Here is a 25,000-nt window from a genome sequence, read left to right as displayed (position 1 = left end):
GCAAGAGCAAGCAACAGACAGAAAAACAAGTGAAAGGGCATCAGCAGAACAGATTAAGGGTTAAACAGAAAAAAGAGAGGACAAGAAAGAGAAAGAGAAAGAGGGCCTAAAGCAGGAGAGAGCTAGGAGGTCAAGTCTGACACAGGCTGTCAGAGAGGTGGTGGAACAAGTGTCCTTGGGTTACAGTCAGCAGAAGAACATACAATAGGTAGCAACACAGGGGTGCGTTTCTCAAAAGCGTAGTTGTTAGCCAGTTAGCAACTTGGGTAGTTGCCAATGGGAAATTGTATTGCAACCAACAAAGTAGCCAACGTAGTTAGCAACTACGCTTTCGAGAAATGCACCCCAGGTGAGTTGGAGATACGGAGGGACCCAATGCACTTCTTGATTGTCATTGGGGCTAGCGAATTGAAAGGAAAGAGAAAGCACAAACTCTTCTAAGGGAGTTAGAAGGGAGCTTCACAGGAATACCAAACGAAAGTCAGAATCAGGGGAAGAAAGTCACTCTTGTTAGGACAGAGTTTGGAAAGGTGGGGTTGGGGGAGGTTGGGGGTTACTTGACAGGACAGCTTTAGGCTTGGTTTTAGCAAGGAGATTTTCTGTCGAAGAGGGAGGAAGAAGGGGGCGAGGGTTTGAAGTCTCTTTAAGGAATGAAGGTTTGGAGTTTTCGGAGAAAACAAGAGAGAAAATTATTTACACTGGGAAGGTGTGCGGAAGGGAATGGGGGAGGGGGGGTTTGGGGCATGTTTAATATTGTACCTCAACGTGGATGACTGTGGGGGTGAAGCATCTGTGAAAAAGAGAGAAGGCGGGAGGATCCTGTGGTTAAAAAAAGACCTGCCAGTGTAGAAGGCTGCTGCATCCCTTATTTATCCTCACTGGGTTACCATTCTCTACAAGAGAAGGCATCTCTTTGGATGGTTCACCATTTTATACTCTAGGCCTACCTGAATGTTGTTTTGTCATTATAGTGAATATAGAAATATAGGCCTAGTGCTTTGATAACCAGTTAATAATTACACAATCATTGATTATACCCTACTTCACATGAAGAAGTCACTAGCCGATTACTTTGCAACACACACTACAGGAAAGAAGTGAGTAATAGCAAAACTAGCGACAAAATAAAAAGAAAACACTTGTCATTCAATGGCAAAGAGAAGTGATTTGCACAAGCCTACAGTTTTTTACCTCTCCTGCCCTTTGACTAGACCTGAATAATATAACAGCTTTAGACAAGTTCAACCCTGGACCTTAACGTTCAACTTGGGGACAATCAAGCAAGGTCAGGACGGAGCTCCTAAATCAAGCATGCCGGGGAAGTCCTTTTCATACACAATGACCTGATTATAAATCATTAATACGCTATGAGAGCTCCATCACAGGGCACGTGAGGATGCGATCAGCTGGTCTGCTGTGCGCTCCTCCTGAAAATTCCGCCGGTGAGTCGTCCAGGGCCTTTTTCACATCTCTGACTTATGAGCCACGTTGATGCAGCACTTGCCTCTCTCCCTTTCTCTCTCCAAACGAGCCCTCACTTTGTTCTCACCCCCACCATGGCTTGGCTTTCTTACTTTAGTCTCCCGGCATGTTGACGCTCATGACTTCTGATAGGCGATCAATTAGATGGGGGCCTGCTCTGGAATTTAGCGTATGGGAAGGTGAAACACCAACGCCATAAAGCAATTACGCACAATATTTTTTTAACCATAATAAGTATGTTTGCATCGATGTTGTTTTATCCGTTCCATGCACGTGCCCTGTAGTGCGATAACCTCTCATAATGTCTTGAGGTGAAATGAATGAAATGAGATGATTAAACCCGTATTCATCATTACGCCTCAGTTATTGTTGATGGGGACGCATTTTAATCCTCCTCACTCTCTCAAAATGAAAACACGCGGCCTACTCGAGCCAGGCATCCTAACTCCGAGGCGTTATCATAACAATACCAGAATGCCAGCATACAGACCCTTTAATAAGCCATATCTCATGCTAGCTGTTCGGCGGAACGCACCCTTGCGTAATATATGAAAACAAAGGCAAGTGGGAAAGCATGATTAAATCTACAGCCTTAATATCAAAACATCGACACTGAGGAAAGCACATTGTGTGTTTTCATCGTTTTATTACGCATTTATAACGGATATTTAATTATTAGCATCCTTTATCCTCTTTCCAGATTATAATAACAATATTGGACGCATCTGGTTTGACAGCATTTTTCACTAAACTTAACTGTAAACCAAAAATGTATCAAAGGCTACCGATAAGATGGTAGAATATTAAGAAAGATGCGTGGTGTATTATAAGCTATTGCAGTGATACAAGCCAAGCGAACCGCCATAATATTTACCCTTATTCATCGTCTAGCTCATACCCCTTCCCCCTCCCCTCTCCAGTACCCGCTCCGTCTTTCTCCTCAGCATCATTATCATCCCACCGACACCTCTCACCTTCTCTCTGCGGGGCTCCCAAAGCCCTCTCCGGGTTGAAGGTGGACATCATCCCCACTAGTACTATCATCCAGCACCGTCGTCGCATGGTTGCGGGGTCCACCGAACCACCATCCGAGCGATGGTGCCAACGTTAACCCGTCTCTCCCGGCCTGGCCCCAGCAATAAAGAAAACGGCTCCTTGTTGTTTGTGCCCCCTCCGCTTCTCACCGTCTGACTCGGCTTAATCCGCAATTAAACACGGTGCTCAAGATGCTCTTTTGTGAAACCATAAGATCTTCCCAACGATGAATACCATAATTAGCGAGGTGGCTGCACAAAACATCCTTGGCCACGTCCGTATTTACGACACGTTTTTCGTGAAGACTAGAAAACACATCATACCCAATAAGGTCATTTCGTCGGATAGGCTATAGCCTTGCTACATGTTCTTTTTCGCTCCTGTCTGCTTGGAGTGTTTCCTCTAAAAACGGTGTCTACGTCAGACGCGTGTGATTTGATAATATGGCCATTCGGTGAGCCGGTGGCGGCTGGTGGCGCGGTCACCTCTCCTATCCTTTCCTCTCCTCTGTACGCTCCCCTGCCGTCACGGATTCACATTAATTCATGTCTGCTCCCAGAACGTGTCTGCTGCTTACTACATTGCTGTCTCACTGTTGCGCGCGAGCGACATCCTCTCTGTGGTCTCACCGGCATGAACTGTAGGAAACTACAAGTTCAGTTCATTGTTTCCTCATCTAAATCCGTGGCCTCTACATAATTCCCACGATGTGTTATGTCGTTTTGTCATTCATGTGTGAGACGTATGAAGGTAGCATTTTGTTTGATGGGTGGGAAATATTGGGTTGCTGTTTGAACTGAATGAATAAAAAAAAGTCCTTTAACATGTTTCCAAATACAAACACATATTGCACTAGGCCTACAGGTAGCCTAGTTGTACTAATATGTTGGTTCCTACCAGAAATGGGCAATACTATGACGTGAGATAAATATATATAACGGTGTACAGTAGCATTACCAGACATTATATAACACAGGCCTCTTAAATCTAGTAGGCCTACTGTAAATCTCCAAACAAGTGACGGCCATAAATCCAGCAGATGGCTATTTCTGAGTGTCCTTAAAACACCCCACACTGAGCCATAATGTGTGAATAATATGAATTTATGTTGATGACATCTCAGAAAGAGATGAACTTTTTATGATTGATGGGGTTAGTAATCAGGTTAAACCATTTCTCCAGGTTTAGTAATGTATTTATAAGGCTTTTAAGACAAAAAAGACTTGAATATATGTGTGTGTGTGTGTGTGTGTGTGTGTGTGTGTGTGTGTGTGTGTGTGTGTGTGTGTGTGTGTGTGTGTGTGTGTGTATACAAGCTGCATTGTGTTGATCAGGCAATCAAAGTGAAATACTCAACACTTTCTATAGTTCCACTATTTCACTAAAAAAATGCCACTTCACTGGAATGAAATGAACGATTTTAGAGTCAAAAGTAAGCCATCTTAACTGGGACTATATATCTGAACGCTGGAAGTGGAAAGGCACTGAACATGAAACATTGCATGTCTGGAGAAAAATCAAGGTCCATACTAACAAAAATGTAGCATGCTTCCATTCCAGGGGCGGAGCAGAGGGGGGGGGGGGGGCATAGGGGCCAGGAACCCTCGGCCTCACCACTTTACTTAGGAGGGGTGCCCTGCCAATGGCTTTCGATTGGCAAACATCTTGTAGGGGCCCCATTCTACGATATTTCGTGGTCCCAACGCCTCTGACACATCTCCCGCCCCCCCCCTGTCTCAATACCAGTGCTCCGCCCCTGTTCCATTCACATTGTACAATAGTACACACACAGGCAGAACATTCAAAATCAAAACAAACATTTATTTACAACACCCACATTACAAATATTCCGACCTATCCTTCCTGTCCCTCACCCCACACACACAGTCCTCCATCCATGGTTCAAGTTTATCCCGGCAACCCACCGCAGTTTGCCAGCCAGTGAGGACAGATGCTTTTGACTTTCACTTTGTGTGTCTATTTACTACATAGCATCATTCCGACGTGTCACTTTTCAACTCACTGACCAGACAGCAATATTGGACGCCAAGAGTACGCATCTGGGGTCTAAAACGGCCACTTTACTCAAAACCACGCCGTCACGGCAACTTGACTTCACTGACGGTTAGGTTTGGGGGCAGGGGCAAGTCTAAGTAACATTATCAATATGACTGACAACGGGTATGCATTGCCTTCAATATCCATCATTGCCGCCTGGTCATATGGAGTAAAAGAAAATCACACCAGCGGTATGAAGCTGCCATTTGCGAGGTAGAAGTCCAGGGCCCAATACTCATGAAAGAAGTGACGTTTTCCATGTGCGTTACGCCCTTTTGTGGGGGAAAACAGCCAATGCAAGTCAATTGGTGACCGTTGGGGTTTAATAAACGAAAGATAAGGACCTGTAGACTAGCGTTGTTCACGCGCAACATGCCGAAAACGTGTTGTGTTGCCGGCTGTTCAAATAATATAGCCAAACAGCCGTGGCTGAAGCATGGACTCTGTGTTCATTTGGCCAGCCGATGTAGCATGTAAGTTGATGAGACATTCGGTTTTCCTCCATAAAGGGGCGTAACGCACATTTACGAGCAAAGTACCCGGATGGCCTTTCATGCCTATACAGTACAATCCTTGACCCTACCCGCCTATTTATAGAACTCGGAGAAGTCAATGTCCCTCTTCTGCCTCTTGCGGGCCAGCTCTGGGAAGTAGGCGCTGTTGTAAGGCCGGTCTCGCTCCATCACCACCCTCTCTGGCTGCTTCTCCTTTGCCCCACCGCCACTTCTCTGATCCAGCAGGGCTTTCGCTCTCCTCTTCTCCTCCGCCTCTCTCTGCAGTCGCTCCGCACGCAGCTTCTCTATGGAGCTGAAAGGAGGAAGGGAGAAGAGAGAAGTCAAGGTCTGTAATAAAAACATTAAATTGTATTTGTGTAGTATTAAAAATTGCATCAAACAGGGAGGCACAGGAATCATAATATGACTGAATAATGGTAGTTAAAGCAAACAAATATGCACATTTGTGCACAAAAGCCAATCGGGCAATAACTCAAAATCACATTGTGTGGCAAAATGCTTCTATTACTGCTTTCCAAAACCATTATTCTCCTACTGTATGAAGACTGCTAAACAGGGAGGAGAGGCTGAGGAAGAGGGATCATCTGCAGGGTGATTATGTAACACCAGTGAGGAAGCAGATTATCACTGGTGTTTCATCTGGCATTCTCATTGATCTGGGTCATGTTATCCAAAGAGTTTAATTGAACTAAGCAGACAGACGGGGAAATCACCAAGGAACGTTTGAAGTGGGTCTTGCCACCAAAGTTGATAGAGTATAATTTAGTTTAGTTTTGAAGTCCTTATGTTGCAATACGTTATTCAGAGTAGAAAGACGGATGACATGTGCACAATGCAAATTACATTACACATTAGACATTTCTTGACTGCCACACAACATTTCCACACATTAAAATAAATAAATGGTTTGAACATGGGTCTTTGTTAGGAAGTGCATTTAGGTTATACAGCACATTAACACTTCCAGACCACATGTTTATATCTCCTGTATTGTACTAAGGGTAGCCACATTGAGGCTGTTGCCTCTTTACATAGTGAGCGCACATGGACGCTGCTTGATCTTGGCGTCCCCGGAACTACAAAATGGGGCTGCGCAGAAGGCCTGCGGTTTTGGACAGTCGGCTCCAGCGGAGCTAGTGGTGAGTGCAGGGGTGATAGTGAAAAAAAATCCTGAGCCTGAACTTTTTCCCCTGCTCTAACGATGACGACAATATATTGCATAGTGACTATTTTCACACATTATTCAAACATTTAATAGCCTGTGTATGACCATTATTCAATATAGTAGAAGATTCTACTATTCTGATAGTAGAAGAAACCCCTGAACCGGTAACACTTTCTGAGATAAGAATAACCTAATGGTTAATTATTATCAATGTTTTTATTTTTGCAAACTCTGTCAAGCCTGAAATCAGGCATGGAGCCTGAATACTATCAGCCCTGTGAGCGGGAAGCTAGCCAGAGTCAAGAAGGGTTTTGGAACCCTCTCCATCGGTTTTCGGGACGGTCAATGCCGGTGGATGGTAGGTAGTAGGATTTTACCATTACTTTGTTTGTTTCGGGATTTTTTTCCCCAATTGATGTAGGCTCGGAGGAGAGCCTGTAGGCGAAAGGCTCTATGATGACTAGGATGGCCGGCGAGGAAACCTCCGTCTCCGAGCAGAGGTACGCGCCATCTGACACACACTGCACACAGCCTTAGATTCCTACATGACTACTGACACGTTTGATACACACAAGTTTAGAGGTAATAAGGTGTATTGTGGGAAGTTATAACCTCAACGTCTTAGCAGTATTTAATTAGCAAATTTTGCTTAGACATGCCCATTGGCCTGATTGCCGTTCACCAGTCAACACTTTGGTTCCCAGAGTAACTGGCTCGGGCACCGGCACCAGCACAATTCTGACCGACTTGAAAATGCTATGGGGGTGGAGCCCTCCAGGACCAGACACCACCACCAAAGAGGTTGGATATATAATAAGAGGAATCAAAACATGCCCACTCAATGCAAAAGCGTGTGCTCAAAATTTGGTCTCCTAAGGGGGCGTTGTCCCTCCTTCTTCTTCTCTTTTCGTGGTGTCTGCACAAGATGTGCGCTAGCGCTATCTACAGCGCTAAAGGGACTCCATTTATTCTCAACCTCAAGACTCCGAAGGTCTCCTAATCGGTCTCCTAAAGGGGCGTTCACCTGACGTAAAGTGGATACCGGAAAAGAACTTGACTGCTTTATCTCCCTCTCATATGCGATTCTCTGCCATCACCACAGAAGTAAGACTGAAGCCCTGAATCACTGACCTGGGCCCTGCGCTGCTCCCCTCCTCCCTGTGCCTCTTCTCCTTCTTCTTGCTCTTCTTGTCTTTGTGCCCTTTCTTGGCCAGGGCCTTCTTCATGTCCGCCAGGGGGTCCATACTGTCCTTCAGCCTCTTGTCTTTCTTCTCTTTCTCCTCCTGCGTGTAGCTCCTGCGCTTCCACCGGTCCTTCTCCTTGCCGTTGTCTTTCTTCTCTTTCTTCTTCTCCTCCTCCTTCTGCTGCTCTCGTTCGCTCCTGCTCTTCAAGTACCACGGCGCCTCGGTGCCTGGTTGCGGGCCAAGCGATACGAGCAGGCCAATGGCTCGCTCCTGCTTCTCCTGAAAGTAGGAAAGACGAGCAAATGAATGCTGTGCAGTGCACTACCCTGACAAACCTGTGCTCTGCAATAAAAAAAAGGGACGAGAAGCGAGAAGAGAACACAGTTATGTGCTCATAAGAAGAAGTGTGTCTTGCATTTGTGTCAGCAACTGTGGTTCTTTCAAATTGAGTGTGTTTTACATGGCTGTTGTGACATGTGACAAAATTGATAACAAAGCTGACTTTGACTTTGATATGCCATCAACATAAATGGCAAGACTGTCAAACATGACGTCAAATATGCAGATAGGAAAAATGAATAATGAACAGAAAACTCTCTTAAATTCAAGTGCCTGGTGAGTTCAGCAACAGGTTAGGCTACGGTAGATTAAAAAGTTCCATGAAACTCAGGTTCCAAGAACTTAGAACTCTCCATTGTAGAAGCGTCATCAAAAGATGACAGGTACAGTGAGGTTTCCCATCTCATCTCCCACCTTCTCCTCTTTCTTCTCCTTCAGATACTCCTCATTGCCCTTCTTTGAAGCAGCGTCTTCCAGGGGGAAGAGGTTCAAAAGCTCCAGATCTGCTCGGCCCCCCTCTCCTCCTGGCGTTATCTCCTCGCTGGCTACCCCACTCTCTTCGAGGGCAGCTCGGGACTTGTTTCTCAAGAACTGTGTCCGTGCCTGCATGAAGATTAAAATGAAATGTTATAACCAAATAGGCTACCTTGATATGGAAATCAAATCCTTGGTATCATTGTAGCACATCAGTTAAATTACAAATGAAACCCACGCTCAATGGTGCCTGCTCTTTTCAATTTTCTTGAGACATGATGTCAAATGAATTTGGCTAATACATTTTTACACATATAGCATATAGGCTACTTTTAAAAGGATAAGATTGCAGGGGGGATCTGTCATAGGAAAACGTTAGCAAACATGTTTACAAATTCTCTACAGTACAATTTCAGAGGAAGCCAGGCCATATTATTATGGACACAGTTTGGAGTCAGGGCAGGGCTCCGGTTCTAGCAACAATGTTACCAACCTCTTGCTCTGCACGCTCTATGCGTTTCTGAATCTGGCGTTCCTCTTCAGCTGCTTGAGCCTCATCGCGACGGACTTTGGCAACGTTGTCCTTGTTGCGGACATGCCAACTCTTTTTGGGTAGGATGTTCATTTTCAGTCTCTTGAGTGTGGACTACAGAGAAGTTCAGGGCTGATGTTCCTGAAGATTCCCCACAACGTCAGTATAAGGCTAATATCAAACCAGATTTCCAATCACTTGGGCATACGTGACAGGAGGGGTTTAACTAGATGTCTCAACGAGGCCTACATTCATTCATGCGCTCTTAATCAGAGTAATTGGTGATGTTGATTAACTGTCAAGAGTAAATTTACCTCACCTTACTCCGCTTGTTATAGCCTACCCATTTACCCCCGAGACTATGCCATACCCAGCAATGTCGTCTCGAAATCACAATGTTTTAATTATGAGAGTAACGCATTCGTTCGTATTGTGATCAAGCAAAGAAATAAACACTGCAGGTATTTTTTTAGTTTAGTATACTTCCATCTCCTACCTCTCCAAGTGCTGCAACCAAAACAGGAAGTAGTTGGAATACTACAAAGGAAGTGGATTGACGTAGGCTGCTATGAATCAATTACCCAAAATCACCACTAGAGGGAGTCCGACGTGTTTAGCTTTCACCATCTGCTACAGTCACTGCTGTTACAGTGACTATCCTATCAGTGTGAGAATGTTATGTTTCATGCTTAACCCATTCGTTTTATGCACTCTCTCACACACAGACAGACACACACAAACACACAGACACACACAGACAGACAGACACACACACACACACGCACAAACACACACACATAGACCGCGGAACGTATTTGAACGAGGGGGGGCCACAAGGGGGGGGACCCATTTTAGGACGGGGGGTTTGGGCGTTCTCCCCCAAGAAGATTTCCGTTTCTTTGATGCAATTTCATGCATTTTAATGCATTTTTGCATGAAATCTTAGGCCGGACAAGGCACTGAAAAGACGACGGACGGTCCATCCTACAGAAGGACGTCTAGCCACGCCAGGCCACAATCGCAAGAGGGGGTCTGTGTCTCCAAAATGTTAGGTCGGACAAGATGCATAGCAGAGGCTATGCGCGGTATAGCCTACATGGACACGCATACCGGTACATCACAGAACGGTGCAGAATAATACATGTTCTGCACCTCGTTGGTCGCTGGAAACGCAACTGAAAAACGGTGGGCTTGCTTGTACCAGTAGCCTACTTAAGCTATGAGAAACACTGAACACAAAGAAGTGAACCTTCTGTGGTGCTTGGTCAGATGAGTGCATTGGGGATAGGCTATGTTTGCTGTTTTATCGGAGCTGGGCGCGCGCACGAGAGAGAGAGAGAGAGAGAGCGGATACATCACGTTGCCAGGATGATTTTACTTATGTCCAAAAAAGCCAACAAAACTAAAACAACCAAATCCAAGTGTTTAATAATCACATCAGCATGACTCACCTACACTGCCCCTTACATTGGTGGAGGTTGCAAAGATAACTCTAACTTTCTTGGTAATCCACTATTAAAACATTTCGATGGATAATGGTTGGCAGTATTCCTTGCTGTGTGTTCTTTTTTATGGGCGGTGACACTACTTGGCAGCGGTGATTGTCAATAAAAAAATAAGCAGAGCTTTTGTTAAACTTTCGTGTGTGCTCTACATTCCCGCGGCACGCTGCAGGGATATGGAAAGCCAAAACGGCCACATTTCGGATCAAAGTAGCACGTTAAGATTGAAATTCGCCCGTTAAAAGCGCCCGTTTTCCCGGAATACGTGCGCTTTTTTCGCCGTCTTTCACCAACAACGGCCGCTCTGTACGCGCGCCATGATGCGTTGGAACGACGCACGTCACCGACGCCCGTAATTTCATGTCAAAGCGCGCGTTCCTGACGCGCGTCGCTACCGAGACAACGGGCGTTGAAGACGTGCGTTTTCCTAATATGATAATAATGTCCATCCTTCTTTTCCGAGAGCCAATGCATTTGAAGTGGTTGCGGCCAATCTCTGATCAAGACAGCCAGACCAAGACAGTTCATCACAGATGAATAACAGGAAACAGGAAACTTTCTGATTAAAATGTTAGTGCAATCAATGACAAAACACTTGCTTAGGTCAGAGCAGTTTCGAACACCATAGTTCATGTTCTTTCTCTCTCTCTCTCTCTGCAAAGGTTTTGTAATGTTCACCATCTTGCTGTTTTGTGTAGGCCTACTTTTGTGGATTGCGAAATGACGTAATAGCGCCGAAAATGGCAGCCTTGTTTTTCGCTCCTCATCTTTCTGATATAGGCCTATTTAATATTAGGCCTATTTAATATTAGGCCTACTATGTATAAGAGGTGGAAACAGTAGGCCTACAGAAAATGTGTAACCTCTGCAAAGGTTTGTTGAGTACATTTTGACCCAAGTAGCTAAACAGCATAAACACCCGTTGTGCTGAGGATTGCATGCAGATAGGGTAACAAACTATCCATGACTTTTCACTGGATACCTAAAAAATAAAAGAAAGCCGAGGTGGATCCATCCGGAAAAAAAACTTCCAACTACTCACCGAGTAGCTAGCACCTGGTAAGTGTCTTTCAACATTTGTTTTACACTAGTAACCTCTTAATACGTAAAATATAGGCAATTAAAGTGTAAGGTGGCATGTAGATGACTTGTCAATACAAGATGCTTTCCATAAGAATGCCATAGCAGTAACTGGCGCTATGCTAAGATATTGTTATGCTGAGATATTGAGAGTACGCGTGTACATAAACACGGCATTTTTTTAGTGCTCTTAGTAGAAAAGAAAGTTCAGTGTTATGGTTTAAATGTAAAAGTAAACCATGTGTACATCTCTAGCGCCGAATTTCCTATAGGCTTACTCTTCATAGGATGCTGTCATGAAATGCCAGTCACATTATCCATAACATGCACAGGCCTACCCAGCCTTCATGTTGTCCTTGTAATTAATGTTAAGTGTAACACTTAATGTTTTCACAAAATTGTCTGCCTTCCAAAATGAGACATCAGTGGCCTAATGGTTAGGGAGGTGGTCTTGATATTGGGGCAGGTGCGAAACCCATCCTTACCTCTCTCCTCATCTCCATCATGGCTGAAGGGCCCTTGAGCAAGGCACTTAGCCCCACAATGCTGCAGGGACGGTAACCAATTCACTGTGAAAAACTTGGTTGTTTGGGATAAAAATGGTCATTTAAGTATATCTTTCTATTTCTCCAGGTGAGAAGAGCAATGGTCTGATGGCTGAGATTGGATGTATGGAAGAGACCGAGGTCCAGCACACCAAGCCAAGTTTAACCAATTAACTTACCAATTTCAGCGTCTGCACCAGACCATTTCAATGTATTAATCAGATCATTCAGTTGTTCATAGACTTTATTTTTAGACACAAATTACACATGCATTTTAGGGTTACAATGGTGATACGAGGGGACGTCTATCCTGAGATGGACATACAACACATGTGCATTTTATATTAATGAATGGTTCTCTGAACTACTGTGGTATCCTGACCCGAGTTCATATTACTTACATGCAGCATAATCCAGGCACCAAAATACCCATGTAACTGGATACGTACATATGCTGGAGACAATAGAACTAGAGTAATTAGTTTTAGACTAGACTCAATATACTGTAGACAGACAAAGAACATGTTCTAAGTTGTGTACAATAAAATACCAAAGGAAATGCCTGGACGGACATCATTTCATATACATGTATGTTATTATCACACCTACTGTGTGTCATCACTGACTACTCCCACAACAGGTACAGGTCAGGAGATGAATGCATCAAGGGAGGAATGTGGGGGTAGGCACGGTGGATAAGGAGACAAGCATCACTGATAGTGAGGCCACAGTGGGTTTACATACAGTGTTCAATCTCGCCCTCCAACCCGTGCCTGCAGTTCACCTAGGGAGCGCTGTCGAGACAGCAGAGCTCATAAGGCTGGCGCTAATAAATGACAATTGTGCTCGCTGTCGGCTGAAACTTGACAATATTACTTTAAGTTCTGAGAAACCAATGTGGATTTAAATGAAATGTACAATAACCTGGGAGTCATGCCCTTCTGATTTCTTACAGCTTTGGCATTTATGAGTCAGGCTCCGCTAGCATCTTGCTAACAAAATTGCTTTACGGCCGTCGTGATCACAGCAATGCAGCCGGGCGACCAATCCAAACGCAGTGTGTGAAGCCACTCGTGATGTCATATTGACAATAAATATGTATTTTACAAAGATCCACCGAGTTTAAACATTCAAACTAAGTGCTGTTTGAAAGGGTAATTTATCCTGCCTTTTAGAAAAATAAAATGAAACGATGATGCCAATTCTTTCCCAAAGCAATGGCAGCATCTGTGGTTGAGCTCCATGGGACCCTATTCATTCTAACAGCCTCTGCGCTCCTTGGCCCTCCTCTGCGCTGTCTGGATGGCGCCACTTAGTGGACAGTACCACCCGGAAAAAGTGGCGAGATTCCTCTCTCGTACTACCCATAAACACTCTGGTGAGGCGCTGGCAAAGCCTAAGCGAAGCCTCTCAGGCAACTTCTTCATGATGGCTTCCTGTGCTGATAAAAAAGGAAAACATGTTATTTAAATTAATATGGTAATGCATTGTAATATACATGTGTTAGACAATGAAAACATCTGACATTTTGGTGTGGGAAGTTTCATGGATAAATTGGACCACCTTGGTGGCCAGTGTACATTAATTGCACATTGCACTAAAGAGCAGTGTGTGAAGGCTCAAATAACGGGGAAAGAGCAAAGCACATAACAGCATGGGTGACAAACCAACATTAAAAAAAATTCTGGTGCATATTTGACCAAGATAACAAGTCTTTATGATTTATTAAGAGCCACGGTATCCAAGGTAATATCTGCATACCAACAAGAAGGATGATCAGACATGCGTCCACAGTTAATCCTGTTGGATGTGGTTCATCTTGGTGGTATGCAGACATAACCTTGGATAGCCCACCAAGAATTTCAAAATTTTTAACCCATTATGTTGTGTGCATTGCAATATTTTGAAGAGAACTGTGAGAACTCTTATTACCCTGCTAATTGAACCTTCACACTCTGCGTCAGCTTCCGACACCAAGATGTTTCATTGTCTAACTCCTGTACTGTTACAGTACTGATTGAATTAATTACAGGATGTAGCACTATGTTGTCTGAATTTAAAAATGTGATGCCAGCCAGTAGGCTAAATAATATTTATCACAACTCACTATTCATTTATTTACCTGTGCTGCTAGGATGCAATTCTACACCATCCTGACGAACCCTGGGCACATAGAACAGTCTCATCCTTCTTCACCATGACTCATGGTTTTAGTTTGGGTGCTGACCACCTGACTCTGATGAACCTGCAATGACAAAATGATATACATCTATGTATAAATATATACATCCTATTACATTATAGGCCTACACTGGAGGTATAGCATAAATGGAAAGAGAAAAAAAATGCATGTACCCCTAGATATGCATAAAGTGTAAATGTGTGCAGTTCAGTAATAGATGCTTCAGAAATGAGGATACAGCATAATGATGAGATACACTGATAACAGGTATGCTGTGCTCAAGATTTCAAATGAACCTTTTTCATCACCAGCCAAAATGGCTAATAGATATTTAATCTCACCAATGGGTCAAAGTGGCTACTAAGTTTTATTTTGTACCAGCCAACCTGAGTTTTCACCAGCATTTGGCTGATTGCAATGTTAATTTAGAGCTCTGGCTGTGCTTTTCTTTCTATTGAGGGGCTTCTCAGGTTTTATTTATGCATAAACTAATCAAAGTGTAGGCTAATAAGCGGTGTAATGTTACACCGCTTATATGCCTACACTTTGATTAGTTTAAGCATAAATAAAACCTGACTATACGAGTCCCCCGTATCAACTGGCGAATCCATGTAAACACAATGATTGGTCAAAACGAAAGTCTCAATCCTGGTCTAAATGAATACACCCCAGATTAAGAGTGACACTTAAATTTACGTCCAATCTCCACTGCTTCTAGCATCTGCAGTCGCCAGTTACGGCCAAAGATACTTTTTCACACCGGTAGTCTGTCCTAAATGTGTTTCTACATGTCTAACAATTCAACACCTTTTGAACACAATACAACAACATTGAAATAAGCTTAGGCCTACTTCTTTGTTGCATTGTGCAAACGTTGCGTCTGAAACAACAATGAAATCCAGTTGGATCAAACGTAACGAGTGAAACCAAGTTAACCTTCACAATACGTCCGAGAAGAAAAATAAAAATATGAAGACCTGTCTGAAGCAAAAAAAAAAATACAGCATTGAGTGGTGTTGTATGTTAGCATCTTACCTGTGCCATGAGGAGGATGCCGCCGCGTTGATGAGCCATCAGTGACGAACTGGTGCATAAAGTTGCTTTGTAGTAGGCAATGAAGAGGCTCGGTGTAAAGGTAATACATTTAGTGAAGTAGTTTTAAATTGACACGGAATAAAACAATCCACTGCAGGCAGAGTGAGTACGTGCTAGCAGCAACAACATACACTTCTTCTTCTCCTCCCAGGAACCGTATGCCCCAAATATGCCATCTAGTGGCGCAGAATACAATAAGGTTTTGTATAATTAAATCTGCGCCAGTGTAGAGTATCCAGCACAATAATTTTAACATTAGGTAATTTTGGCATATTCGGCAACGCTTATTTTTCTTTTCTTTTATCTCAAAGGCGAGAGAGCAGCCTGCGAGTCCTCAGTAGAACATGTTTTCTACGCAGGATCTGATATCACCAAGGATGAACGTTTTAGCCGGCCAATCAGAAGTCAGCAGCAAGAGAAGACGTTCTCTGCATTGACTCTATTTACTCTCAATGCGTACACCTGAAGGTCCAGCGAGTGGGGTTGGTATCAGTGTGGTAAGTTTATTCTCAAGTTTGGGCTTTATATGACAGTAGGCGTTTCATTTCAAACCATCTACGAGTGCAGATATGTCTTATGAGCAGAAAAGACTCGTGTTATTACGGTGCCAATGTATTTTCTTTCGTAAAAACAATACGCTAGTTAATAGTTAGCTACCATAATAGCTTATCTAGTTAGCATAACTACCCAGTACAATGAACAGCTAATAATGATGTGACCTGTACGTGTGCATTTATTGTTTTGGCAAATATTGTTAATCACCGTCGTCACATTTCGTCTTGACATCTGGTGAAGAGGGCAAAAAAGTATTGGGCTGAGTGCAAGCAGCTACATTTAGAACAAGACGAGGGAAAACTCACTGTAACACTATGCTAGGTCCGACAAGTTTTTCATATCGAGTAGACATCTGTAAATAAGGCGTGTGTTGGTTTAATGTAGCGATTGTTTTAGGATGGGGCTCCGTTTAAGTCATTAAATCTGCACGCACATAACCGTGTTGCCCTGGCTGGTCGTAATGGTTCAAAGCGCCTAGTTCTACGTGCAACTTTGAAGTTGCAATTCATCCTCCTGTCACTTTCGAGCAGCTACTGGTAAAATTTGCTGAACCCTCGCTCTCGTACCCGAAACAGCATCATCACCAGTGTTGGGCAGTAATGCATTACAAAAGTAATTAATTGCCTCTACTGTAATGCATTACAGGGCAAAAATATGTAATATTAACTTAGTTACAATGCTTACAAGTTACATTTCAGTGTGGTGGGTCAGAAATAAGCTACTGTATTCCTGAACCTGGTAGTTTTAGTTTGCATGCTGCCAAAACACCTCTTGGGTGGGAGGTAAAAGTCATGACTCATGCAAAAGTAGTGTAATGCCTTATATTTTAAATATAGTAATGATTTAGTGTAAGGGATTATTTTGAAAAGGCAGTAACATGACATGTAAGCTTAATCAGTAGTAACTTGCCCAACACTGATCATCACCCATACGACATGCATTTCATTTTATTATAACCAGGGTGCGATTTGTAGTCAGGGATTGTCCTCCCTTGTGGTCTTGATATCGCCACTTTTTCTGCATGATTTTATCAGTTCAATGTAATTCCATTGATATCGCTTACAATCTGAAACATATTCCCCCTTCTGGTTTTCCAGATCACAAATCGCACCCTGATTATAACCATTGCATTACTCTGGTTATACAGTAGCCCACTACTTTTCATTACATGTAATGATGTAGAGATCTAGAGCTAATATAATGCTTCTCCCAGTAGGCCTAGTGGATCCACACCGTGACCTAAGTGCACTGGACCCTGTTGATATGCAGCCACCTCAGCTTCATGAAGAAACGGCAAGATGTGAGTTAACAGAGCATATGCTATACCTTCTAAGTGTGAGATTACACTAGTAATGCTCTTGTAGCCTATGTGCCTACCCATGTTTCATGTCCAAGCCATATGTGGACCAATTGTTAGATATTTAAAATGATCATTGTGGACTAAATAAATTATACAAATGGCCAAGGTTTGACATCCCCGCTCCATGAGAAAGGCCTATACTTTGCACAACCTGGAGTGAATGCCTACTGTGTCTTTTGTTTCCTGCTAATACTGTATCATTGTAATAAACACAACATTCTTTTGCTACTTTACCTGTCATTTCAGTCAGATGACTACACCGTTTCAGATCTACTCATCTCGCTCACCTGTCCACCTGGATGAAGGATCACACTCTGCAGCTGAACATGTCCAAAACCAAGCTCCCAATCAAATTGTTCTAGGTTAATCTCTAACAACAACCTTTTTCTTCCTGCATTGTGCCTTGCTGATTTTGTTTGTTTGCACATGTGACTGAGGTAGCCTGGTTTTACCAGACCACATTAATTGCTTCGTAAGTAATTTTAGGTCTGGATCCTTCGTGTCCTCCTTGAGCACCAGGGCGGGAGAAGTGAGCTCAGCTCTGATTTGAAATGAGCTCTGTCCAATCGCTGACAATTGACGTATGTTATTCTGCCAAGTGCATTCACGCCGGTTGTCAGTGTTGCCAGATGTACGATAATTTATACCATAATTTTGTTCTTCCGCCGGTCAGGTAGCGTATGTCACACTTAGTATACAAAGCTTGACATGGTACCATTAAAGTCCCAAGATGGAGCAAACAACACAGGTGTTGACATTATATAGCATGGGCAACTTATGATGAGGAGGGCCATGTTTTTTTCAGCACCAGCATCAGGGGTTCACATGACCACAGATCTGACTCCAATTTACAGAGTTGGTTGTTCTCTAACTGTCCATATTGTTTGGAAGGAATATAATACTCTACCTGTATACTCAATACTCTATTGGGCAGTCATGGGTAAGCAGTTAGGGTGTCAGACTTGTAGCCCAAAAGTTGCCGGTTCAACTCCCGACCCGCCAGGTTGGTGGGGGGAGTAATAAACCAGTGCTTGCCCCCATCCTCCTCCATGACTGAGTTACCCTGAGCATGGTACCGTCCCGCCTTGCTTCTTTGGGGCACCATTGAGGGCTGCCCCCTTGCACGGATGAGACATGAATGCACTTTCGTAGTGTGCAGTGTTCACTTGCTTGCTGTGTCACAATGACAATGTGAGTTGGAGTTTCCCAATTGGGCTTTCACTTTCACGCTTTCACACTATTGGCCCACAGTATAATTACAACATATTGATTCAGTAATCGTGTTTAAAAAATATGGTCATTATTTTCTTAATTAGGCCTACTGTTTTATCTATAGGGCGCATTGAGTGAGGAGGCGGGCTGCATTTGGCCCCCGGGCATCCATTTGCCCATCCCTGTTGTAGAGTGAACTACACAGTGATTGCTGTCTATAGCAGTGGTTCTTAACCTGGGGTTAGTGTTGAGGTTGTGGCCAAAATTCTGTTTGAGAACATTAAAATTAGGCCAAATCAGAACCAAATTAAAAAATGATGGTCCCCATTTAAAGCCATAAAGATTTTGATTGATGTCTCTTTGTAATTATAAAGGATGATATTAATCACCTGAATCATTTTAGCCTATTGTTGGACATTGCAGCCTAAAGGTTGTCGGTTCGACTCCCGACCCACCAGGTTGGTGGGGGCAGTCATCAAGCAGTGTTCTCCTCCATGACTGAAGTATCCTCAGCATAGTACCGCCCCGCCGCACTCCTCCCTTTCCGGCGCCTTTGTGATTTGCCCCCTGGCATGGATGGGGCATAAAATTGATTGCTTTGTGTGCCGTGGAATGCTGTGTCACAATGACACTGGAAGTTGAAGTTACCCAATTGTGCTTTCACTGGGTTATTTAATGGAAGGTACCGTCATCTATTACCTATTAGAAGTAGAATTTTCCATAATTTGGTATGTTTTTTTTTTTTACTGATGGTCTTGGATAGTAATTAGAACTGTTTTTTTGCAGCAACTGGATAGCTACAAATCCATCCAAGTTTTGAAATTGAAAGGGTGCCCTCCCCTTTCCACATTTTATTAAAACTGTTAACCTACTGTTAAAGGAGCCGTCCTGCCAATTTCAATATGCTGTTGTATTATTGCTCACACTACCCTTGACTTGTTAGTACATTGCATTTTTCGGCTCAGCCCTTTCCGAGATCTGGGCTATTCTAATGGGGGCAGATTTTGTTTACATTAAAAACTATCTACTCCAAATATTGATGCATAACCTTTTGGATGATTTTGGGGGGTAAAAAGCTCAGGTACTGACAAGTCCAGGGTAGTGTGTGAGCATGACGACTGCATGTTGAAATTGGCTGAGCCTTTTAGGAAGCCGGTTGCATGTATGTTGGAAACAATATTTGACAGCGTCTTAGGTTGGAAACAATATTTGACAGCGTCTTATACTGCAGCGTCTTATCTCTACTACAAATTATGATGTAAATGTGGATTTATTTTTTATGACATGAATACCAGGCTCTACTGTATTTGAAGAAACTGACAATAAAGCTGCCACTTGTTAACATGGTGTTGCATTTCTGTCTGTTGATCTACAATGACGTGGTTCTCTAGCAACAGCTGAGCCAATCAGTGCAAAGCTCATAAACATTATGGACAAACCGCTTAAGTTCTCCTGAGAGGTGTTTTTGGGCGCAATAAAATGCTTTGAAATACACCATCAAATAGCCTAACTTTCCATCTAAAATAATGTTGCATACCAGGTCAGAGAACACCAAGGATTATGAAAAAAGGTGGACATGGTAATGTAATGTATGTCCTCTACAAGTCTTCTGTTGTCCAGTCTTGCACTTTAAATGTCTGTATGAGCACTGTCTATGTCCATACTGTCTTAAGTCCATGTATAAGTACTGTCTATGTCTATACTGTCTATGTCCTTACCTAGATTAGTCTATGTCTGTATGGGAAAGCAAGAAATGTAATTTCAAATTCTTTGTATGACCAGTGCATGTAAAGAAATTGACAATAAAACCTACTTGACTTGACTTGTAATTAGAGTGGCATGGCCTCTTTCACTTAAAATGTAATTTGAGTAGGCCTAAGTTACTTAGTTACTTTATTAGCTTTCCTCTTCCTCTTGTTTATTTTTCTTGAATGTCGTCCTCCATAACCTCTATCTCTTGCTCGGCTCCAGCCATCATCAAATACATTGATACAATATAGTAAAATAGTGGAAATGCTGTGTGCGATCCTGCACAATCTTTCATTTCCGGCGGATTGTGGCATTATTGTGCATGTCATTTAGTCTCTCAGTCATGTTTTTACTCAGTCAGGCCAGGTTCCAGTGTAATTGAGTAAAGTAGGCTACTTGGGTCAAAATGTAGGCTACTCAACAAACCTTTGCAGAGAGAGAGAGAGAAAGAACATGAGCTATGGCGTTCGAAACTGCTCTGACCTAAGCAAGTTGATTGCACTAACATTTTAATCAGAAAGTTTCCTGTTTCCTGTTATTCATCTGTGATGAACTGTCTTGGTCTGGCTGTCTTGATCAGCGATTGGCCGCAACCACTTCAAATGCATTGGCTCTCGGAAAAGAAGGATGGACATTATTATCATATTAGGAAAACGCACGTCTTCAACGCCCGTTGTCTCGGTAGCGACGCGCGTCAGGAACGCGCGCTTTGACATGAAATTACGGGCGTCGGTGACGTGCGTCGTTCCAACGCATCATGGCGCGCGTACAGAGCGGCCGTTGTTGGTGAAAGACGGCGAAAAAAGCGCACGTATTCCGGGAAAACGGGCGCTTTTAACGGGCGAATTTCAATCTTAACGTGCTACTTTGATCCGAAAAGTGGCAGTTTTGGCTTTCCATACATGAAGCACTGAAGCACCATTCTCTGCTGATCGAAGTCGGTGAAAGCGCATGCGACCCTACCCGCGCTTTCAGATGAATAAGTGGCAACGCTTGCTGTAGCCTACGTTCCCGCGGCAACCTGGCTTCTTTGAGACTGTCTGCTCAGCGAAATGATTATTAAATGATTAACCGTTTTGGACGGTTTGGTGAGACCTTACTCAACCTCCGCTACTTCTTCCGCGCGATTTTCAGTGCTGCGCTGTTGCTTGGAACTCCAGATTTTGCAACATTCACGCGCATGTCAAATATTAATATTGGTCAAGGAAATATTGGTTTAGGGAAACGCTTTATTGCATTATTACAGCAAGGGTTGTGTTTAAGTTTGATATTGTCCACGGGTTTTGACTTGGATTTATTTTTCAAGTCCTTCATTCATTTATTTTTCAAAAAGTTACCCGGGCCACGGCCCCCCTGGCCCGGCCGTTTCCGCGGTCCATGCACACACACACACACACACACACGTTTGCATGTTTGATGGACTAAACATTGGCTCCCCATACACAGTTGGTTTGTTTTCTTTATTGTAAAACCACAGATTATATACAATGAAACAATTGCATTACAAAATGTATATTTAGTATTTTTGAGAGTTTACTCCCATGTCCCACCCATCATTTACATATGCCAACAATATTTTTTGGAGAAAGCAAAATCATTGAGACCTCATCCAAAAGACCATGCAGTATGCATTTCAATAAAGTGCTTTTCCTGCTCACACACATGAGAGTGTCAGCTTTGGAGTGATTGAGAAAGTCTTTTAAAGGGACACTGTGCAGGAAATGGTCAAAAAAGGTACTGCAACTATGCTGCTCATTGAAACTGGGCTACCTATTGCCAATTTTGATCTTTACATGAAAGTTTACTAAGTAATAAACTAATATTTTCTAGTATGGTCCAAGTGCAGTCATTTTTGCAGCTAAAAATGACTGTTTTTGGAAATTCAAAATGGCGGACCATGGAGAAGATCCCCCTTTTCATGTAGGAAAAGTGCAATTTTTCCAGTCATAATGAATACTTAGAATTTGATGGTGGTGGTGAGTATTCATGAAAAGGGTAACATTAGTGAATGGGCAGCATGAATTCTGGAAATAAACATCTAAAAATCTCACACAGTGTCCCTTGGCCAAGCAATGGCAAGTAAGCCGTCTTTGGTCATTGTAAAGGCTGGAGGAGGAACTGCCTCTCCTTTCAGGAAGATGGTCAGCTCCTCGGCTCAGTGGGGCGTGTTTAAGGCAATGAAGCACCAGTTCAGTTAACAGGTGAGAGAAGTAAATGTGTGGTCTGACCAATAGTAGCTTCAACCAGGAGCATTATGGAGGCATTTCATGAAAAAGAGCTAGACAGGCCTTTTGCATCTCCCTTGGAGAAATGGGTTGACGGCACAAGTATAGGCCAGAACAAACGCTTGCAGATCTTTAAAGTAGGGGATAGCCAGGCAAGGCTTCAAAGTGCCATTCACCAAGTTGCAAGTTCATGAACCAATACAACTATTATAGAGACATCTTTAAATAGAAGTTAGATGCTTGATAAGCAGGTATCACTTTCACATTGTAATTGTCTCTGACAGGGCGAAGGAGTGTAGTGGACCAGTACACAATATTGTGGTGCTTTACATGGTGTTTGGCATGCCCACGGGATTCAGTCCAGGGCATAGGAGTGTAGTGGACAAGTGCATAGCAGTGTGGTGGTGGTGACTGTGCAGTCATTGGTTCAACCACTACTAAAAATAAATTTAAACATTATTTAAGGGTTGAAAATCATACAACAGTTACTTGATAAAAGCATAAATGGGACTATTACATTGGGTGTGTTGTGGGGGGTTGGCTTTCAGATCGTCCCAGGCCCGGCCTAAGCTGTCAGGCCTGTGCTTAGGAGTGCAGTGGAGCAGGTCATAGGAGTGGTAGCAGGGCTGTTGATCCATGTAGGCTAGCAGGGCGTGCATAGCAGTGTAATGGTGCGCAACAGCCATAATGTAGGCTAGCTGGCCTGTGTGTTCCATAGGGCTTGGACCTGGCTGAGGGTGGAGGTGGAGGCATCCAGGGGGTCTTCCTTCGGCTTCAACTTCCTCTGCAGCTCATCAATCTGCTTCACCAGGAACTGCTTGTCCCGCCCCTCCTGTATTATGAAATAGAATAGAGTAGAATAGAATAGAGCAGAATAGAATAGAATAGAATAGAATAGAACAGAATAGAGTAGCGTAGAATACAGTAGAATAGAATAGCATAGAAAAGAGTAGATTATAGAATAGAATAGAGTAGAATAGAATAGAGTGGAATATAATAGAAGAGTTGAGTAGAGTGGAATACAACAGAACAGAGTAGAAAAGAATAGAAAGGACAATAATAGAATTGAAAGTCTTTATGGTAATTATACACATTCAGTAAAATGGGGCTTTAAGCCAGCCCCTCAAGGTCCAAACAACATAAGTAAAAAATAGTATTAAAAAGTCTATCACAAAATAGTATAAAACGACTGTCAATCAGCGATCACCCAATCAAGAAGCGCAAAGTAGCCTACATATTAATTTGCTCAGCGCATCTCATATGCGTGAAGAAGTTAAACATGCTGAAAAACGTGCTGAGCAGAAAACAATATTCAAAGCAAAATGGTTTTTAAAAAAATGTAAACCTTCACACCCACCAGTTGGAGCTGTGCTTTGAGAAGGGCCACGCTCTTGCCATAGACTGATGCCAGCGCTGCCACGTAACACAGCAGCACACTGAAAGGGAAGAACACAGTGCAATTGACATGGTGATTCTTAATCTACAAATTACCAAATATAACAGTCAAAAGTATTGTACAGATGTGTGGGCGTGTGGGTGTGTGTGCGTGTGTACATGTGTGCGCGTGCGCATGCACATGTGTGCATGTGTGTGTGTATGTGTCTGTTTGTTTGAGCATTGGGTCTTGTTCTCTACAAATCACCAAATATAATAACAAAAAAAGCATTGCACACGTGTGAATGAATGAATGAATGAATGAATGAATGAATGAATATGCAGATGTGTGTGTGTGTGTACATGCTGCTCTCTGACCATGAGGCGATGAAGAGTGGGACGGAGAAGGCCTGGGAGCCGATGAAGATTAGAAAGTCTTTAGCCGTGGCCGGCAGGTTCTGGAATGATTCCGGAATGGTGCGCCACATGGATGAGGAGAACCGGAACGGACCACAGCCATAGGAGGGGTGAATTCTGTGGTGGACAGACAGGAAGTTCAAGTTCAAGATTTCTTTGTCCCCAAAGAGGAAATTTAGGGCTGTAGCAGGTATCAAAACGCTCAGAACAGACACCAGATAGTAAATAAAAACAACATATAGCCAGGGAGGGAGACAGGTCAACACAGCACAAGGATATAAGGCTCCCAAACATTTCACATACACTGGGACCAATAAAAAAAATTAAAAAAAATGGCAAATGGCATACATATTTTTGTACATTTCATATACAACAAGACCAAGATCAACGCAAGCTAATATCAATGAGTGAGCAAAACCATGACAATGTTATTGAAATAAACCACAGTGTGTCTTCATTTTCCCCCACTATTTATTCTGACTACTGGGACATTTATTATTCTCACTATCGTTTCCTTGGTATGGACCACACACTTGTGTGTATGGACCTGTGTACTTGTGTGTGACATAAATAAAGAATCGATATTCTGGTCAGGCACTTACTCTGCCATACTGTATATCAGGACCATGGAGGCCAACATCCACCCAAACAGCAGAACCAGGAAGAAGACGATGTTGGAGCTGGTGGAGCGGAACACTTTGGCTGCTGGCCGGCAGTTATGGAACAGAGTGATCTGAGAGGGAAACATTGAATTGGTTTCTGTGGCAATAAAAGAAAGAAAGAAAGAATGAAAGAAAGAAAGAAAAGAAAGCAAGGAAAAAAGACTTTCACGATGTGCAGTGAGAAAACATACATAATGAGTAAAAGATTGATGTACTGTTCTCTTGACACCTACCCCGCCCCCCGCCAACAAACACACA

The 25,000-nt window shown here is 43.1% G+C and overlaps 3 protein-coding genes and 2 long non-coding RNA genes across 7 annotated transcripts in view; 1 reads left to right on the top strand and 4 right to left on the bottom strand.

The window, feature by feature from the left end:
• Window positions 1–2,544, bottom strand: part of lmtk3 (lemur tyrosine kinase 3) — a 29,335-nt gene extending 26,791 nt beyond the window's left edge. The window contains exon 1 of the mRNA XM_063199866.1: window positions 2,457–2,544. Within this exon, the coding sequence (XP_063055936.1) occupies window positions 2,457–2,544 (88 nt within the window). The remainder of the gene's footprint in view (window positions 1–2,456) is intronic.
• A 1,773-nt stretch (window positions 2,545–4,317) lies between these two features.
• On the bottom strand, window positions 4,318–9,329 carry leng1 (leukocyte receptor cluster (LRC) member 1). 2 transcript variants are annotated; one of them, XM_063198145.1, is made up of 5 exons: window positions 9,281–9,329; window positions 8,746–8,925; window positions 8,193–8,381; window positions 7,387–7,718; window positions 4,318–5,382 (listed from the first exon to the last, which is right to left on the bottom strand). In XM_063198145.1, the coding sequence occupies exons 2-5, from the start codon at window positions 8,875–8,877 to the stop codon at window positions 5,163–5,165; spliced, it is 873 nt and encodes a 290-aa protein (XP_063054215.1). In that variant the 5' UTR covers window positions 8,878–8,925; window positions 9,281–9,329; the 3' UTR covers window positions 4,318–5,162. The 2 variants fall into 2 exon arrangements, with proteins under 2 accessions (XP_063054215.1, XP_063054214.1); XM_063198144.1 differs by lacking the exon at window positions 9,281–9,329 and having other exon boundaries at window positions 8,746–9,271.
• A 2,808-nt stretch (window positions 9,330–12,137) lies between these two features.
• LOC134449278 (uncharacterized) lies at window positions 12,138–15,577 on the bottom strand. Its single transcript, XR_010034932.1, has 2 exons — window positions 15,129–15,577; window positions 12,138–14,156 (listed from the first exon to the last, which is right to left on the bottom strand). It is a non-coding gene; the product is annotated as an uncharacterized LOC134449278 (long non-coding RNA).
• Window positions 15,578–15,630: 53 nt separating this feature from the next.
• On the top strand, window positions 15,631–19,657 carry LOC134449277 (uncharacterized). 2 transcript variants are annotated; one of them, XR_010034931.1, is made up of 3 exons: window positions 15,631–15,685; window positions 16,957–17,043; window positions 17,350–19,657. It is a non-coding gene; the product is annotated as an uncharacterized LOC134449277 (long non-coding RNA). The 2 variants fall into 2 exon arrangements; XR_010034930.1 differs by lacking the exon at window positions 15,631–15,685 and having other exon boundaries at window positions 15,692–17,043.
• Window positions 19,658–21,505: 1,848 nt separating this feature from the next.
• The window catches only part of tmc4 (transmembrane channel-like 4), a gene marked incomplete at its 5' end in the record, with an annotated part of 16,926 nt that continues 13,431 nt past the window's right edge, over window positions 21,506–25,000 (bottom strand). Inside the window, 4 exons of the mRNA XM_063199865.1 lie at window positions 21,506–23,121; window positions 23,647–23,725; window positions 24,042–24,197; window positions 24,683–24,813. Coding sequence (XP_063055935.1) covers window positions 22,984–23,121; window positions 23,647–23,725; window positions 24,042–24,197; window positions 24,683–24,813 — 504 coding nt within the window. The remainder of the gene's footprint in view (window positions 23,122–23,646; window positions 23,726–24,041; window positions 24,198–24,682; window positions 24,814–25,000) is intronic.

Source organism: Engraulis encrasicolus, chromosome 5 (assembly GCF_034702125.1).
Source record: "Engraulis encrasicolus isolate BLACKSEA-1 chromosome 5, IST_EnEncr_1.0, whole genome shotgun sequence".
Classification (NCBI taxonomy): Eukaryota; Metazoa; Chordata; class Actinopteri; order Clupeiformes; family Engraulidae; genus Engraulis; species Engraulis encrasicolus.
This window is presented reverse-complemented; position numbering and strand designations above follow the sequence as displayed.